At 48.9% G+C, this 18,695-nt stretch overlaps 1 protein-coding gene across 5 annotated transcripts in view; it reads right to left on the bottom strand.

The window, feature by feature from the left end:
- Positions 1–18,695, bottom strand: part of DUSP10 (dual specificity phosphatase 10) — a 179,079-nt gene that overhangs the window by 13,600 nt on the left and 146,784 nt on the right. For 4 of the 5 annotated variants that reach the window (XM_069009486.1, XM_069009487.1, XM_069009484.1 and 1 more), the window contains one exon: positions 8,378–9,223. In XM_069009486.1, the coding sequence (XP_068865587.1) occupies positions 8,378–9,179 (802 nt within the window). In that variant the 5' untranslated portion in view covers positions 9,180–9,223. Of the gene's footprint in view, positions 1–8,377; positions 9,224–10,795; positions 10,894–18,695 lie in introns of those variants that run through there. The other variant, XM_069009483.1, reaches the window with a different exon arrangement.

Here is an 18,695-nt window from a genome sequence, read left to right as displayed (position 1 = left end):
AAGGGTGCTGTCTTGACATATCCCAGTGCCACACAGTCCAAAATAAAAGCAGCAAACTACTGGAACTAGCATAGTGCATGCCAGTCCCCACTTTGACACAAGCTTCAGGGCAAGCTCTGATGGCACATAAATCCCAGTCCTAATGGTCAAGGAACCAAGGCTAGCCCCCAAAAACCCCATAGGGAAAGAGAAAGTTGATCCAGATTGCATCCATATTCTCCAGAGTCAAGGCAAGGAGGAAGCAGGGAGAGAGGAAGAAGAAAAAGGCACACTTACAGAATCCAGAGCTAAACAGCAAGGAAACAAGGAATATCTCCAGCCAGATGAAAATCAACCCTTGTGTCCAAATAAAATAACTCCTTGTCTCCACAGGTGAGTTAACACTAATATTGCCCAGGAAACATAAGAACTGTGTTATCCCTCAACAGAGATGTTGCTCTGCCTTGCTGGACTAACACCTATGAATTTAAGATTAATTTCATTTTAAACAACCAGAGTGGTTTTGTACCTAAAATATGCCAGCAAATTCTAAGCAGCAGCAAAAGTCTTATTCTTAGCTCTCATCAACTGGGCAGACAGATTCCCATTACCTTAACAGAGACCAAGAAGAATTAAGAGCCCATCACCAACCCAGTGCCAGTCAACTGCTCCAACAGCAGCTTTTGCTTTAAAACATTAGTGCTCAACTGCCTACATAAGGCTTAATATCACACTTTGGCATAATGAACAAATTCGACTGATATGACAGAAGCTTGCAAGTTATCTTCTATTTTCCAAGTCTCTTTAAGCCATTGTAAAAAAAATAAAATATATGATAATTCATGTGTGGACAAGGAGTAACATTTGTTCTTCTTTTTATTACCTTTAATTAGAAGCAGCTCTTCTCCGTTGCAGTGAATCAAGTGGGAATTAATCCAGGCATGCTGTAGACTTTTTAAAGCTAGGGCATAGTAAAAGAGTTGGAGCCAATGTGTTCACATCTCTATTATTATTCTCGTAATTTATTTTTTCCAACTTACTCCTTCAAAGCCCTGATCTTGGAAGCAGGGTGTTGCATAAACCACTTAACCCTGGCAGGAGCAGCGGCTCCCAAGCCCTCCCACCCAGCAGGAGATGACAGATTTACAGTTCCCTCCCGACCCCACTATCCCCAGACCCTCCAGTGGGGACAGCCCAGCGCAGGAACTCCCACTGAAGGAGCTGTGGGTGTAGTTGAGCTAGACAAGGGTGGCACTGCCCCAGGCAGCAGCAATCAGCAGCTCATTCTTTCAGGTCAGAGGGGCTAGGTGGCACCTAGACCTACAAGGTCCCAGTTGCTCCCTGCAGACTCACCAGTTTGGGTCTCTCTGCACACACTCTCCTGGGTCAGGCTCACTGAAACCATGTTCCAGGAGATCAGAAGCTTGTGCCCCTTCTGGATCTCATTCTTTTTACTGGGAAAAGAGCTGTCCTTCAAAAAGGAGGCAATCCCCTCACCCAAGCAAAGAAACACACAAAGGTGAACCTCGACTTTTTTTAAGCACAAGAAACACCTGGAGGCAAATCAGAGTCTACAATTTAGCAAAAATGCACTGTCAAGGAATGAGGGTGTTCCTCAGTCCATCTCCCACTTTCTGCAGCAGGCACCTGGGTTGCCCCAGGGCACCACTGTGACCGTGGATGAGCCTGGGTCAACCACACAACACCAATGGCAACAAGAGAGGTAAGCTCAATGTTACAAATGGTGCAAAGGACAGCAGAAAAAAGCCCAATCAGATGAAAATAACTTCTCTAAAGCCTCATGGAAAGTCTGTCATGCGGGCTTAGTCAGAGCTCCCCTGGCCATGAGACCGCCCTGCTGTCTAGGCCCAGAGTTATCCCTCTAGTCCAGTTACTCCCTTTTTGCACCACATGGTGGACCGACTTGCTTCTCCCATCTCTCCCCCTTTACTTCCAACCTCAAAACGCTGCTGCACCGTTCCAGAACTAGGTCAGAGACCACCTCCTGCTAGGACACAAGCACCTGAGGAATCAACATCTTTCAAAGCAGCAGAGGACACACCAAAAACAACCTTCAGAGTACTCCCGGATGTGAGGCTGCCTCCATCATAGATGTTAATTGAAGCAGAGAGTTTCCAGTTCTAAAAAATCACAAGGTGTCAAAACAAAACAACAAAACCCCCAAGCTTCACTACTGAACCACAGAGCATTGACCAACACACTGTGCAGAGAGCACGAGCAGTCCTGGACTTTCCAGCTACAGACACAGGTCCCCTGAATCCCTCTGTGCCTCCTGCCCACTGCAGTCCCCATTCTGCCTCCTCACAGGGCATCCTGATGGGCACAGCCAGGACTGGTGGCCAAACCCAAGGGTACTGGTGCACTTTTCAGCTTTCTCACAACCCTCAACATTCAATGGATCAAGAGCGGGTGAAAGGCCTGCCAGAGGAAGTTGAAGCAAACGCAGTGTTCAACACAGCACCTTGATCCAATCTCCTCTCAATGGGACTCTTTGCCAGCTTTAACTTTTAGGTGACGCAGGGAAAGGTGACATCCATGATATAAATACACTGCTCTTCTTTAAGCCACAGCTTACCAAACACCTTTGTGATAACCACTAATTAACTTTTACAGTACAGAGGTGTTTAAAAAACTGCTAAAGACAGATTCAGGTGAGAACTTAGAATCAAAGCTTCAGAAAAACAAGCGCTCACAGTAATTCAGGTCAGCCTTGCGATTTCTGTAGCCAGCACTCTCCCAGGCCCACCAGGGACTTCCCAACAAGGCCAAAGCACCACACATAATCTTATCTCACACACAGAAGAACAATGCATTAGGTTATCTTCAGATTACCACAATCTGTTTCTTTAAACAGCATGACTTCTCCCTGCAAGCTGATGCTGAATATTTGAGAGGCATTTCCCTCCTAGCTGCCGAAATTGCAAAACAGGGAAACGTAGAGATGTGTGCATGCTGCTCGTGTTTATGGCATTTCTTCACTTTTAAGTTGCTTAGCTGCTTGCATAAATAACAACCCCTAACTATAATGGGGCTTTTCACAGAGTACGGAGTTACAGCCTAAAGATAAGGGATGAGTCCCCACTTCAAATGCATCATAAAGCCAAGGCAATCTCATTAAAAACTTCTGTGCTCGTAAGCGTAGTAAAAACTTTGGAAGGCAAACCACCCATGCATACGTCTAAAATGAAAGTTTTAAAAATAGTCCATCTCTATTAGTTAAGAAGCAGACACCACTCAAACCTCAAACAAAGCTACCCTTCCACCCTGAGCTGCTCCAAAAGGTTGTGCTCACCTCAAGAATAAAAATCCAGAAGACAGACCAGCACACTGTCCTAGAAAGATTTCACTAGCAGAATTTCTCACCTCTGGTGGGGCAAGGGTAAGGGCAGCACATGAGGCATTCAGCTAATTATAACCCAACATCTACCTACCAGGAAAAGCACAGGGAATGTTACCCCAGTTTACACAAAACTGGAACCAGATTTTTCTTTACAAGCCTCAGAGAGGTTTACTTAATGTAAGTTTGCCTCTTAATTCCAAGGGTATGAGAAACTGGGGAGCCAAAAATAAGGGAAAAAAAAATTTCCTTCCTGTTCCTCCCTTTCCAAGGCAGTGTCATTGCTCTCTTCCCCACAAGGACAGTTAAAATGTGGTAGGCACCATTCAAGTCAGCATAGCAAACTCTCAGATGCCATAATCTGGGAGAAAATGCCACATTTACCACTACTGTTGAATAGGCAAAGTTTGGAGGTACCTCTCCTCTGCAGAAGTATGCCCTCAAAATATGGTAAAGACCATGGTCTCCAGCCACACCGTGGTCCCAATTTATCTATATACAAAAGCTACAGAAACATACAACCAATTTTCAAGTGCGACGGCCAAGAAGATTATTTATTTATTCCAGTAGAAAGATACTTTAAGCACCAGCAATCAGAGTCTGAACACTGATGGTGAAATCTCAGCCCTGACAGAGCCAGCAGAAGCTTTTCCCCCAGTGACTGATGGGGCCAGCTCTCCTCTGCAGCACACAGGGAACATACTTTATTTTTAAATGTTAAGTAACACATGCGAAACGTCCAGTGTTTTTAAAACTACACACTTCCCTATTACAGCCATGACCTAATACTTATTCAGTGGAGATCTCTGGTGGAAATAAGTGCCAGGCACATGTTTTGTTGGTCAGCTGGACTTGTTGACCATTACATCAAGTTTTACTTTCAAATACACTTGTGCAGTGTAATCCAATTAGGGTTTAAAGCAACACTGACACTGTTAAATTATATAATTAATGACAGTAATAATTAATGTATTTGTACAGATTATGACCAGGTCAGGTATTTCAAAGGCAGCTGATTACAGCATTTATATGAATATAGGAGCACATAAAGCAAGTAATTATTCCTTTTGTAAGCATCTCAGTCCCTCTGTAGTTGTTTCAACTTTCCTGATATGTGACTCTAGTGTGGTAAGAGATCTGAAACTATTCTTAGACCATGGCAGAAAGCATGAAGTGGTTTATTGGCAGGTCTTACACTCCCCACTATAATGAGAGCAAATCACTTCGCTTATTTCCCTGTTAGATGAGCAAAGAGAACACTGAAAGCCAGTGCATAAATAAGCTCCTCAGACTGTGAACAAGAACAGAGAAGGAACCAGTTTTTGTGGAGGAACCAGCCAGTTCCTCCCCATCTCCTCTACCAAAATCCAGCCATGAGTTTATACCACATAGTGGGAATTAAAAAAAAAAAAAAAAAAAAAAAAATTTTGCACCTCTGCTTTTGAATTCCATTGCTTCCTTGAAGTCAAACACAGACACCTTTACAAACTAAACACAAGAATTGAGCAGGTTCACAAGGCTCCTGCTGCTGGGTCTTGAAGGAAGAGGAAGAATGGCAGGATGGAGACAGTACCACCAGACCCTGGTCAGGGAGACAAAGGCAACTCCTCTTGTGTTAAAAGCTGTCAAGATGTGCTGGCACAGATGCTTCAATCTTTCCTTTTTGTTTCCTTTGTAGATTTAATTTAACTTGTGAAAAAAAAAATGCTGAACTCCAAGCCTAAATGTTTCAGTCAGGGAAAAAGAACAGTTTTCATCTGAATGCAAATGAATTTCCCACTTTCCATTTTTAGGTCCCAGTAGCAAACTCAAACACACAAGCCCCCAAGACTCCAGGACACTTTGCTACAAGCAGAGGTGCTCAGGGAAGGCAGAGATGCCTCACTGTTGGGTTTGCAGGAGGGAAAGGGGTACAACCTTACCAAGGAGGGCCAGGGCTGCTGACCCAGCCCAGGGTCACAGCACCACTCTCTCTCCCTCCCCAAATTTAGCTTTGACATTGGCCTCAAGCAGAAGGGACACGGCTCATATCACTGGTTTTCTCCCTCTCCCTTCAAATGCTAAGGAAAAAAAAAAATATAAATTTAAAAAAAAAGCATCCACAAAAAGTGAAAAAAAATCATCCTCTAGGTTTCAGCAAACATGGAATACCATAGTCTAGGGGTGTTGGGGGAAACATGACTTCTTTCTGTTCTGTTTATAAACAGGCTGAGCAGCAGCTTCAGTCCTGACAGCTCAGGCTGCTACAGCCCATGTAGCAGGACTGTGAAATACAGGATTCTTATGGGTTTATTTTTTTGTAAAAATAGAGGATTTATGCCTGTCTCAAGTGTTGCTGTGCCTTGTGGCAAAAGAAATAAGCAAATCTTTCTTTTCAAGAGCTTAAATCAAAATTATGCATGTGTTATGTTTATGACCAAAAAAACATTAAAGGAAGCAGCAAGAAGGATGGATAGAAATTGATAGAAAGGGAGGAACAGAGGTCTTAAAATCCTCCACACCACAGCATACACGAAACCCTCTCTTGTCACAGTGCTAGTTTATACACTGGCCTGCTACATTAAAAATAAACCAGACCACCTCTTTTTAACCCGCGCCTAATAAGGTGCGCCATACATACATTTATCTATAGATCACAGCCCTGTCTCGGAAAACAGCACCGGCTTTCTGTGCCGCTTAAAAAACCTGGGGCACCTCGAACCCGCACGCATGCGGGGCCAGGCGCTGCCAGCCAGAGCTGTAACTCAAGCCCCGGCTTCGGCGATGGGACTGAGCCCCCGACGTGAGCGCGGTGCCACGAAATCGGCAGCGGGGCCGCGGGCTGGCAGGCAGCACCAAACATGGAGAAGGTGGCACCGGATCAGGGGGACGGGAACTTGGACAGCCAGGCTAGCAACCAGTGTTTGCAAACACAACACCGGGGATCAGATGGGCCGGCAATAAATTAGGGCCGGGCAGCGGAGAGCAAGAGAAATCACTCAAAGGAACGAACGCGGGCAAAGAGGGCTCCCCGGCCACCCCCAGTTTCGTTCTAGTGCCTGAACCCAGCGATGGGGATGCGCCAGCTCCGGGGCGGCTGAAGCACGATGGAAAAAACGCTATCTGTCAAGTGAAACTAAATAACGAGTGCTTCCAGCGCCACTCCCCCAGCTCAGAAACTTAGCCACAGCCTTCCTAAATGCTGCTTTATCCCATGCTCAACTCCGTCTGACCCCAGCAGGAGCCCCACTTCAAAGAACGGGAGGAGAGTTACGGTGATGGGGGGAGCTCCTCACTACAGGCTCCCCGAGGTGAGGTCTGCTCCAGCCCAGCTCCTCACTATATCCAAAAAGCAAAGGATTCAGGCTGCCTTCTGGCACACTTCCAGATCTGTTGACAGGCCAGTTTGGGGGGGGGGATTTCCGCTAAGCAGGGCTTTGAGGTAACATTTCTCAGTGTCCGAAAACCAAAAATGGCCCAAGGACTCCCACAAACACTTGGTTAAACTCAGTGCAGCACACAGAGCTGGAAGGTGGGAGAAGGGGCTGCCACAACCTGCCCACGGGGCCCAAGAGCTCAGCGCTGCCCAATTACTGCTCTGCAGCTTCATCTCAGCCACAGTCTTACTCCAGGTACTGAAAAAGTACCAGTGTGAGGTTCAGAGAAGATGCAGCGTTTTCAGACAAACACAGAGAACACCTTCAGCACACCACTCCTCTAAGGATAGGAAGGCTTGCAGACTACAACCACATATCCAGCTGCAAAGGCTGTACAGAAGGATTACCACCAGAAATGCAGGACTCCAGTGGCAACCTCACTCTGTCAAGTGCCTCATCTCCCTCTTCCACAGATGAAGGGCATCACCATGACCCCAGAGACTCAATAAAAGCATACTGGGATCCTGTAGCAAGTATCAAAACAAGCCCAGCATGACCATACTCTTGCCAGGAGCAAAGAGACAGTTCAGTAATTTTAAGCTTCCACAAGATACACACACCGAAGTATCTCACAGGATCCTTAGGTCCTACAAAGCTATGGAAGTCAGCTGAGGAAAAGGGATAAAAGTACCAGCCCACTCCATTCTCCTGCCACACTGTGCAGGTTGGAAGTAGCCAGATGCACAGAAAAATTAAGTGAATTAAACACATACAGTGTGAGCTAAGCAGCAAATCCTTCCATAGCTTCCCAGTGCCACAGCCAGTCTCTGCCAACCATGCCTCCGAATGGCATAAACACACAGGGGAAAGGAAATTTAATCTAGAGGGCAGCATTGTTATAAATAGGATCTCGAGAATAAAGTGAAGAAAGGGAAGTGTCCTTGGATGATGCCTTAATTGGTGGGACTCATCTCCACCAAAGCACTAAGGGATAAACCAAATTCCATATTAAAACAGGAGCCTTTACAGGAAAGCCATATACATACATAAGCACACATACACATAAACACAACACTTTCAGACCACTTTTTAAACAAATAATCTCCCTCTGTCTATTATTCTGACCCCATATTACCAGAACAAGGCTTGACAGCTCCTCAAGTTTTGCTGACTGGTCCATGACACAATGCCTCAGACCAAGTGACCTCCCTCATCTTTCCTCCCCCCTCCTTCTACTCTCCTACTGTTCATCTCTAGGACCTATGAGTCCCATTTTACATGGACTAAAATAAGGCTGCTAAGTAAAGGTCAGTCTGACAAGCTAAAAGAGAAGTATCCCCTCCTGGACCTCTGCTCCTTGGGCTAAAAATACTCAGAATAAGCACTGGGGGAAATTCTTTGTCTGCACAGACGGACACCAGGAAGCACATTTCCTCCTCCTTCCACTTCCCACCCCTCCTGCTACTCAAGGACAACATTCAGAGGAAAGCAAGCATCTCCCTGCTACCAGCCCCATGATTTGTCCACGGAAGGCATTTGCTTTGCCATTGGTGACCTGAGGCACACAGGCCTTCGTAGAGATAAACAGATGTTTTCAAGGTCCAACCATCAGTGAAGCTGACAGCAGAGAGCACACACTGCAAAGCAAACCAACATACTATGTGTGGGACACGAGGAGGATTACCTTTTAGGACTAGGGGCTCCTTGCCTTCTCGCTTGAGTGACTCCAGCACTATGTGGAGTGGCTGGGAAGGCATTACTCTGCTTGGCTCATTGGTATTCTCATCATAAACTATGATTTCTTTGGAAAAGATTCTCTTGAAGGAGTCCTTGCCTTCCCGGCAGGAGATCAAGTCCAAGACCGTGATCTTGCCCTGCTGGAGCCTTCTCCGGCTGATCTTGTCAGAACAGTTAATGTGGACAGCCCCTTGAATGTGGCTCTTATTATACTCCATGAAGGGCCTGCAGTCAATGATGACAGGCCCTTGGTTCTGTTGGTGGCTCTTGCTGCATTTGGTCATCTTCTTGGCCAGATCATTGGGGTAGATGATTTTGATGCTGGCGAGTTGCTTGGCGCTGCCCGAGACGGGGCTCCCCACTCCGCCCAGCGGGCTCAGGCTGCCGGCGTTCTCATTGCTGTTGACCATTTGGTTGGCGGGGCAGGCAGGGGAGGCTCCGGCGTGGGTGCTGCTGGTGCTCGCTTGAGTTTGGGCCTGAGTGTCCTTGTCGTACGTTGCCACAGTGCAGCAACTGGCACTGCTGCATCCACAACTCAGGGAGCGTGCAGAGCCGTTGGATGAGGGCATATACGTGAGATTAGCAGTCTTTAGGGACACGACAGCTGCGCCGAGCAGACTGGAGTGGCTCTCACCAGCAGAAGCGGCAGATTCAAGGAAGCTAGAGTCTAAACACAGGTTGAGATCCTGAGGTCTCACTGGCCTCGAAAGTGCCACTACTACCCTGTCGTCTAAAGGAGATGGAGGCATGAGGAGGCTGAGCACTAGCAAGTTAAGAAGAACTCAAGATCACCCTGAAAAAGAAAAAGCAGAAGGGAAAGAAGGAAAAAGGTGATGAAAACAGATCATGGAATCACATAAACCTACAGATCCAACAACTTATTTTGCCAACACCCATTATCCCCAACCTAACAACCCCTTCTGACAGTCACCAGCTCACAGTAGTTGCTAAAAAGCCTTTCCAATCCTGCAGAGAATACCTGAGCTTTCTGCATGTACGCTCATGGCACACAGAATCCACACAAGCAGCCTGGACTGTGCAGTGGCACCCAGGAGGAGGCATTTAGCTACATGTAGATGGTGCTGAGCTATTCCGAAACCCCAGGCTGCAAGGCTCACCACTGATAATGACAGAAGCACATTCCCTCACCCGTTGCTCACTGAAAAGGAAGCAACTACTGGGCTGACTTTACTACAGGGAGGAACGCGTAAGAGCTGAATAGCTGAATGTGTCAGGGGCGATATGCAACTTTTCCAGCATGCTGGAATAAAATTAGCCTGTGAATAAATTTTCTGAGACAGTTACAAACTTGAACACGTAAGGCTAAACAAAAAATACCCAGAAGAAAATGGAAAAAATAGGTGCTGGAGATTCTTATAAGTGTGCACCTTACACTTCCTTCCCCCCGCTAGAGGTGAATCCAGCCCCAGTTAAGCCCCTAGCTCCAGGCTGGGGAAGGCTGTTGTTCTCCAGCAGTCCGTGAGGCAAGTTCCCCGCTCCCCACCACGTTTCACAGCTTCTACAAAGAGTGGTCCCCTCCCCCCCCAGCCAAGGTCACTGCCTGCCCAATCTTTGCCTTTCCATTCGCTAAGACGCAGGATTAGAACCCCCTAGTTCTACTCGGCAGACGAGGAAGACGACAAGAGCAAAACACCCAAACCTAGCCCTGACAGTGCGTCCCCTTCACCAGCAACTTTGGGAGCAGCCGCAGCTCTCTCTGAAAGACCCATCCCAGCACCAACTTCACCAACTCCAACAAGCCCCCGGAGCGGGGCGAGCGCTCGCAGCTCCCGTTTGCCGCCCCAGCCGACTCCGCACCGGGCCGGCTGGGAAGCGGCACGGAGATGCCCATCCCGAATAGGGGGTGGCCGGGGGGCACTGCCATCCCCAGCAGCCACCGCTTTACGGAGCGAACCCTCGGGCACCTCCGGAGCGCGGAACGGTGCCGCGACCCGCCCGGGGCACGGCGGAGGTGCCGCGGCCGGGCAGAGCGGGGCCAGCGGCGGCTCGCTCGGGAGGCTTTCCCAGCCCGCTCTTTTCCCAACCCTTCCTTCGCCCTACTTTAGGATAAGAACTAGGATAAGGGTGCCCTGAGCGTCTTCGCCTGACGCAGTTAAAAATTTTAAATAAACGAGGGAGACAACCCAGTTCGCCCAGCGAGTGGAAACAACGAAAAAGCCCACGAGAAGCGGGAAGCTGAAGTTTTGCCACCGAACGCAGGGAGCCGGGGCCGCCGCCAACCGCGCGGCGGGCCGGGCCGGCGCTCACCGTCGCGGCAGCCCCTGCGCGGACTCCCGCAGCCGCGGGCCCCCGCTCCGCGCTGTGCCCCGCACGGCTCGGCTCGGCTCGGCTCCCCCGCACTCACCGGCGCGTCGCGCTCCGGCCCGGTGCGCGCAGGTGGCGGCGGCCGCCGCGGGAGGTGCCGCTGGTGCCGGTGCGTGTCGCGCCCGCTGCCCCGCGCGCCGCCCGCCCCGCGCGCCGCGCGCCGCCCGCACCATCCTCGTTACTTTCTCTTTTGCTACCGCGTAAATGTACGGCCCGGCGGGGGCGGGGCCCGCGCCGACGGGCGGCAGCGCCGGCCAATCGGCGCGCGGGGGCCGGACGGGGGCGGGGCGGTGACGTCACCGGCAGCCAATGGGGAGGGCGCGGCGCCAGCCCCGCGCCCCGGGGCAGCGGCTGCTCCCCGCGGACGGGCGGAGGCGGCCCCGCGGCAGCGCCCCCCGCAGGACGGGGAGCGCGCGGGCGGCAGCGGCACCGGCAGCGGCACCGGCACCGACACCGGCAGCGACACCGGCAGCGGCACCGGCACCGACACCGACACCGGCAGCGGCACCCACAGCGACACCGGCAGCGACACCGGCAGCGACACCGGCAGTGTCCCGCGGCCGGCCCTGCGCCCGGAAAAGCCACCGACCGGCCCACGGCAACGGGGCAGCGACACCAGCTACGGGGGCCAGGGAGCGCATCAGCCCCGCTCCCGGAGCGCGGGGGCAGCGGGCAGTGCTGCCCGTCCGCCCCGGCCCCGCCGCAAGCGGCTCGGCAGCGCACGAGCGGCGCCAAACCGAGAGGATGCTGTTTAGGTGCTTCTCCAAGCAGTCCTCCCCTGTCACAAACAAGCCCGCATGAGGTACTTGGGAGGAGAAAAAACCGGCAATCACATCTCACCGTGGGTCAGGCCATCACGTATCAATCCAGCAAGGCAGAGACAGGGAAAGTGGCATCCCCAGCATGATGCATCCTACCACATCCTCCCTGACCATGGGAGCACTGGAGGGTTTCACCTACAACCCGGAATGCAAACCGTTTCAGTTAGAGGAGGAAGGGTGAAGTTGGAGCAGATACGAACAAGCCCACACTAAACACTTGGAAATAGAAAACCAGTAACTTCCCCACACAAAAGCAGTAAATCACCGGGAGGGCAGGAGATGTGCCCCACACTGCCCAGACACAGCCAGGCCTGGAGGTCCCTGCCTGCCTGACCCCCAGGTTAAAGATGGATCTAGTTTCTCCACATTATGGAAACTCAGATCAAATCCAGCTTCTGACACGTTGTCCATTAAAGATCCTGAATGTTCAGATTAGACTGGACTCTCCCAAAATAAAAAGGAAAGCAGCGCAGGCTGGAGGACAACATTTTAGGGATCTGTTACAAGAACAAGCATGAATCCCTTTCATCCTTTCTGTCAGAGGCTGACAGGGGGAAAATAATGAGCTCTCACCCTTGCTACCTGAGCACTACAAGGTGAGAATTGATTTTCAAGCCACATGGATCAGCTCATCACACACTAGGAGGGTACCTGGCAGCAGCATGGGATTTCTGCACCCCTTCCTTCCCCACTGTGCAATCTGTTTTCACATTTCCTGGTTTAGCAACCACATCTCATCATGTACCAGTCCATCACGTATCAATCCAGCAAGTCAGAGACAGGGAAAGTGGCATCTCCAGAACAAAGCATCCTCCCATGTCCTTCCTGACCATGGCAGTGCCAAAGCATTTCACCTACAACTGGGAATGCAAACCCTTTGAGCTACAGGAGGAAAGCTAAAGTTAGAGCTGGTAAGAAGCTGTCAGCATGATAACATTGAATCTAAATTGGCCCCCAAAGATTTTGGTTCTGGGATGTATGCGGATAATTAATTTTTCAACTGGGATTTTCAAGCTGTAACTACCAATCCAACTGGGTCTACTGCAAAAAAAAAAAATCATTTTAAATGCAGTAATATTATCATTCAGCAACTCAGAGCAAAAAAACTCTCATGAAAACAGAGAGCAAGATTTTACAAGCACTGAATACTTGATTTTTTTGATTAATAGTTCTAAGATAAACAGCAAGTGAAATCCTTTTCCTCACAGCCATTCTTTAAACAATCAGTTGCTTTCCCCTAAATGTTCCTTGTAGGACAGCAACTCATCCAGCACAAACTCAGGCTTTTGGTTTCCAGTGTTGTGATACCACACCTGGGCACCAGTTCCCCTGCATGCCAGGAAGGAAGGGGAAGTGGGGGAAGGCTCTCACTTGTAACAGCTTCTCCTCCAGCAATCTGCTCCTACTGAGACCAAAGGCAGGGAAAGACTTTGAGCAATTAAGACACAGAGTGGCTTGTTCCGGTTTGGCCAAATTTAGAAATATATCTTTGCTTCACCGAGCAAAGACCACAGTCTGGAGGCATTACCTCCTGAAGGCTTATAAAATATAAGTCCCCATTCTACCCAGCATAAATGCAACCCAGGCTTTAACACAGTGCTGTGCACTTGCTGCATGAACAGCTGCCCTCCCCCGCGAGAGAGCAAACAGCTTGATGGAGAAATGCACTGCTCTCAGACTCCACAAACACTGGTCAGTTCCCCAGAGGTGCCACTGTGAGACACCACTGTAGCATTTCCATGTTCTCTATTCTCCTTGTCCCTGGCTTGGTGAGGTTGGCACAAGGCTCACTGCAGAGGAGGGGTAGCTTGTGCTTCCCTCAAAACATTCTTTCAGGCCACTCTTGGGCTTGGGGAAGGGGCTCCCCACGGGCTTGTGTTCAATTCACTTTCTGAAATGGTCCTTCTAATGAGGGGAGCTGGAAAGTGTGTTCCTGTTTGTGCATGTCCCGAAGCTAGACAGCCCCTAAGGCAAATATTTGCTAGAAAACACTTGGAATCATGGGTTTAGCAACCTTTTACTTTCTGACCAAACTTGTCAGTACGGTACTATTGATGTGCACCACGGAAGTGTTTTGTGACTTGCTTATGGAGGAGCTCTCCTCACAGGAGAGCTGTGCAGAGCTTACTCACAGCAAGCAGTGCTCCCTTCTGAAGGATACTCAGCCTTTGCCAAGTTTTCTTACAACACAAAGAGAGGCCAAATGTTATCTTGTCTCATATTTTATATAACCTTTTATTTTTCTAAGAATGTCAACTCTAAGTTGCTATTCCACCCCAGTTTCAGAGGATTTCCGACACAACTTTTACTGACTTCATGCGTAATACATTTTATTAGCCTATGACATAAGATTGGTCTTTTTCCTGCTCTCAGAAACCACAGCCCGCTGTGATTTTTTTTTCTGAGCCTATTCAATGAACAGCTTTCTAAATGCTTTTGCTCTCTGTAATTCAACACCCAAAACAGACAAGACTTATCTATTCCCTAAAAACTAAACTCCTATTTTCAGAAAAGCACACAAGAATTCTTACTATGAGAGCTGGCAGATCTTAGTTAAATTCCCACTTCCAGCAGTAGCAGCACATGGGATTTTGACATTTATTTTCCTCAAATGCTTTTGCCACCATGGTGCACTTGCTCAAACATTTGAAGAAAACCACAAGCAGACAAAGAGAAATCATCTCAGAATTGAAGCAAATTCTCACAAACTCTCACAGTATACTAATTGCGTAAAATCCAATCAAACCCGTTCAACCTCGCAAAAAGGGTAAAGATTGCTAAAAACACATGCTGAATATTTAACAGATGTGAAAAAGAAGCCATAAAAATTCTCGCCAACAACACAGACACCCCTTAAGTGCTCTCAAACTAAATAGTTCCTTCTTATTGAAAGATTTCTTCCACATCAACCATTCTTCCACTCTACAATCAGGGACATTTTATCTTGTTTAGGATTAGAAAAACACCCAAAACATAATTACCTTCCTCAACACAGCCATGTACAGCACCTGCCCTGCACCTAAGCAGAGAAGAAGGTCTGCTGTCCTGTCCCCTGAACATTCAAATCTCTGGAGTCATGCATGAGGAAAGGATTTCACCTGTTGTACATAAGACTGCAGAATGGGGCACTCCAATGTTGGCTGCTCTCTGTGGTAGCATTATTCTGATTTTAGGAGCCCAGTAACAACCAAAGCCAGGAGTTCACAGTAACAGGCAGTGTGTAAAGATAACAAAGGACAGATGCCTGTCCCCCCAAGACTGTCATTTGAACAAAGCAATGCAAGTTCCCAGTTTTACCAGCAGAAACGGGAAGCAAGAGGCTGAGTGACTTCTCTAAAGTGACACAGCTTACACGGTGGAGAAGAAAATTGAGAAACCTGGGGAAAACAAAGGTGCTACCCAGCAGAATATTTCAACTGCAAACCTGTAGCTCGCACTACACATGAACTGGCTAAAAGAAAATGTCCTTGGGGGCCAGACTGAACTTCTGTGTGTTCACTACTTAAGTTTGCCCATTTGGTTTTTTAAGCACTTTTTGATTCTTGTTAGGTGTTAATACATTGCATGGCACCTTTGTTTGGCCTTGTTAGAAATGTCGGTTCACTACGCAGGCAAAGCTGAGAAACCACTGGATTTAGTTTCTCTTAGCCTTTTGCAAGGAAAGGATATCCCCTTTTTCCTTTCTTTTGGAAGCCTGTTTTAAAGGCACCTTAGTGAAATACAAGCTTCCCTCTTTAGTGATCGTCTGGTACGAGAGGAAACAACCTGTTTTAGACAAACAGTTCCTCTTCTAAGCAAGTGGGTGGGTTTAAAACTGTGCATAAAATGAATTTATAAGGAAAATGAGAGCCAGTAGTAAACAAAGATGCATCCTTGTACTCCTGCTTGCTTTTTATGGCTTATCCCCAGTGGGGAAGATGCTATAAAATGACCTAAGTGAGAAACTGAAACGCAACAGTTCTGGCACTGTAACTCCACATGGATGCTTTTGCTGCACAGTTACCAGCCTGTGTGGGTTTGGTAAGGCACAGGTGATGCCAGGTGTCCCTTCCCTGGGGCACACCACAGGACAATTAGGGCAAGGAGGTCATAGTGGTTAGCAGCATCCTTTAAACAAAGCAACAATGTAGGCAGTCAGACAGGTGAAGTCAGCCCACATCTGACCATGCCTGCTCCAGTTCAACTCTGGGTCACTGCTGTGGGACTGTGGTCAGATACTCGCCCCACAGCCCTTGCAGACATCCCTGCCTTCCTCCTGCTTGGTGGCAGATGACAGCTCAAGACCACCCTGCAAACACCTTGAGCTGCTGCAGATGGGATGGGTTAGTTTGATGAAGCAGGGGACAAGCCAACCTGGGGGAGTCTGCCTCCAGCACCCCCATCAGCATCCCTGGGACCCTTCTGCCAGCAGAGTGTGGGGATGGCTGCACATTGGGAGGAGTGGGAAGTGGTTCAACACCTTTAAGATGCTGGAGTGAGATGATATGTGCTCACAGACTTGTTTATACAATTTCATTAAACAAATGCAGCTACAGATTGACATTTTAATTCCTCTGTATGACATTTACCCAGGGCTTCAAAACAAACATATTTCCACTTACCTGGCTGTATATGCCACCTTTAAAGCAACAGAGGAATGATTAAATAGGAGTTTGCTTCAGTAAAGTCAGATAGTTTTTCAAAACTGCCTGGGTCCAAATTGCTCATTTTTATTTGAGCTTCTCTAATCATCTCTGGCTGCAGCCTGCCCAGGAATCTCAGCAGGACAGACAGAAATTATTATTTTTTTAAGAGTCCTTTTATCATTATGATTTTCCCATTTAAGCTGCATCTGTTTGGGTGATCAGGCAGTTACTGGTCTCCCCAGGGTATTTGTACCATAGAGAGCAGAAGAGACTCTGGTCGCAAGAAGTCTTCAGGTGTGTTCCTGCAGCCCCCACACCATCAGCATGAAGCAATGCCAGGAGCATGTCAGCAGGATATCTGTGCTGCCAAGGAGGGGACATGAAGGCCTGAGAGGAAAGGAATAAGAGTATGAAAAGAAAAAAGGGACTGCTTTCTGAATGTCTTTATTTATAAATTGCCTCCAGGCCGGACATGGTCTTGTTTCCTTTTCTTAGAGCTTGGGTGAGATTCCTCACTCTATTTCTCCTTAGAAGAGCCAAAGGGGAAGACACTGGTGATGAGGAGCAGAGCAAGAGGGCTGGAAAAAGTCCAGTTGGAGTCATTCCCACAACTCTGTTCAGCAGTTTGGGGTCATAAGGGCTAGTCCCTCCTGGCTTCAGAAAGAGATCAGGGAAGGTGAATTATTCAGATTGGCTCTGTTGGAAAATAAGTGCATGGACAGTCACTGCCCTGACAATCGCTGTGAGCTGAGAGTGCTGCAGAGCTATTGATGGCCAGCTGGGCCAAATTCCACTCCCTATCACACCCAACCCACCCGATCGATACCGTGAGAGCAAACACTGCCTTCCGTGCACAAGGTCTCCTTCCCAGAGGCAAATATCCGATTGTCCAGGCCTGGCAGCCTGGCAGCTGCAGGCAGACGTGCATGGGGCAGAGGAGGGCATGCTGCAGCTGACACACTGGGACAGGGCACTTCTGGGGGTCCTTTCAGGACTCCAGCTGAGAGATGCTGTAGGTGTGGTCCTGGGCAGACCTAAGCTTTCCTGCCCCTCTGCAAAGCCAGGTGACAAAGCCTTTGCTTCTCATGCCAGGGAGGATGGCTCCCTGCCGGCTAAAAGTGACAACTCTTACCTTTGGTGTGCTCTCCCTCCTGTTTTTTCTTTCATGGACCAATGTGGCTCCTCCCTCCTGAGCCACAACAGTGAGACTACTCTGTCTCGCATATTCTGCCTCTACCCCCAGAAACAAAAGGGGAAGCAGGACAGGAATATGACCTTTATGACTTATCTGCACTTGGAAGTGTTCACCACAACAGATCATCAGAGATGCTGGTTTCAACTGCCACTGTAGCTGCTTGAGCAACAGCCCTTTGGGAAGGGCAGCTCCTGGTTCTCATCCTCCAGAGCAACCTTTCACATCAGACCTTCCACCTGGACTACAGTTTTGGTCCTGCTTGCCTGCAAACACTAGCCAGGCTCTGAAGGTCAAGGGTGTGAAAAATTGCAATGCAAATGAAGCCCTTCTAGACAGCAGATTTGTGTCAATAGCAGAGCTGAGCTCTTACCAGCCTCACTTACTGACATGACCTGACTTTCGGGGGTCATGTCACAGCCCAGATAACTAGCATTAGCTGCCCTGACTTACAGGCAACTTTTTAACCCAGTGTTTTGTGCCTGATCAGCTCTGCTGCTGCTCCTCTCGCTGCCTGCCCTGTGCTGGCCCACTGAGACAGGAACCAGCAGAAGAGGCACAGATCCCCCTTCCTCTGCCTCTCCTCGCACCAGGCTCTGTGCCAAAACAGCAAAGGGGCACAGAGCAGAAGAGCCCCATGGGCAAACACCACCCATGCAGGGAAATCATCAGCTCCTCTCCTTTGCTCAAAGACCACCTGAGCCTCCACAGCTTCTCTCGGGGTATGAATGGCATGGCTCACTCACCTGATTAACCAGGTGGAAGGGCACTGGGCTCCCAGCCCTCCCATCAGCCCGGAGCAGATGAGGGGGTGGAGGACCACACAAGCAGGCTTCAAGGAACAGCACTTCAGTCAGTCGTCAGCAGCACTGCACTTTGGCATTTGCAGGTGTCTTGGAGACTAATCAAACTCTCACGAAACCACTCCAAATGTTTGTCCTAAGAGAACATCCTCACTCATTTGTTTGTGGTGGATGCTTTGTACTGTGAGTTGCTGCATTTAGATTAGCATTCAGTGCCACTTTCCACCTCACCCCGTTTCTGTCTGTATTAGACAGAGCTGTCAGCATCTCACCTTCAGTGAAAAGAGCATCAATATTCCTTGGCAGCAGGCAGGGGAGGCTCTATGCAAAGCCAAAGTTTTAACAGTTTAACTAATGTGCAGACTTGCAAACCTGGAAACTTGTTCTTGGCCAACTAGATGGCTCAGCTCAACTACCTTCCTCCTTCAGTGCAGCTGCTGCCAGAAGGGAAGGAGAACAGGTCCTCTTCTGACCAGCATACTCTCTGCATGGCTACACT

This window comes from Aphelocoma coerulescens, chromosome 3 (assembly GCF_041296385.1).
Source record: "Aphelocoma coerulescens isolate FSJ_1873_10779 chromosome 3, UR_Acoe_1.0, whole genome shotgun sequence".
Classification (NCBI taxonomy): domain Eukaryota; kingdom Metazoa; phylum Chordata; class Aves; order Passeriformes; family Corvidae; genus Aphelocoma; species Aphelocoma coerulescens.
The sequence above is the reverse complement of the archived record's forward strand: the minus strand, read 5'-3'. Positions and strand labels throughout refer to the sequence as shown.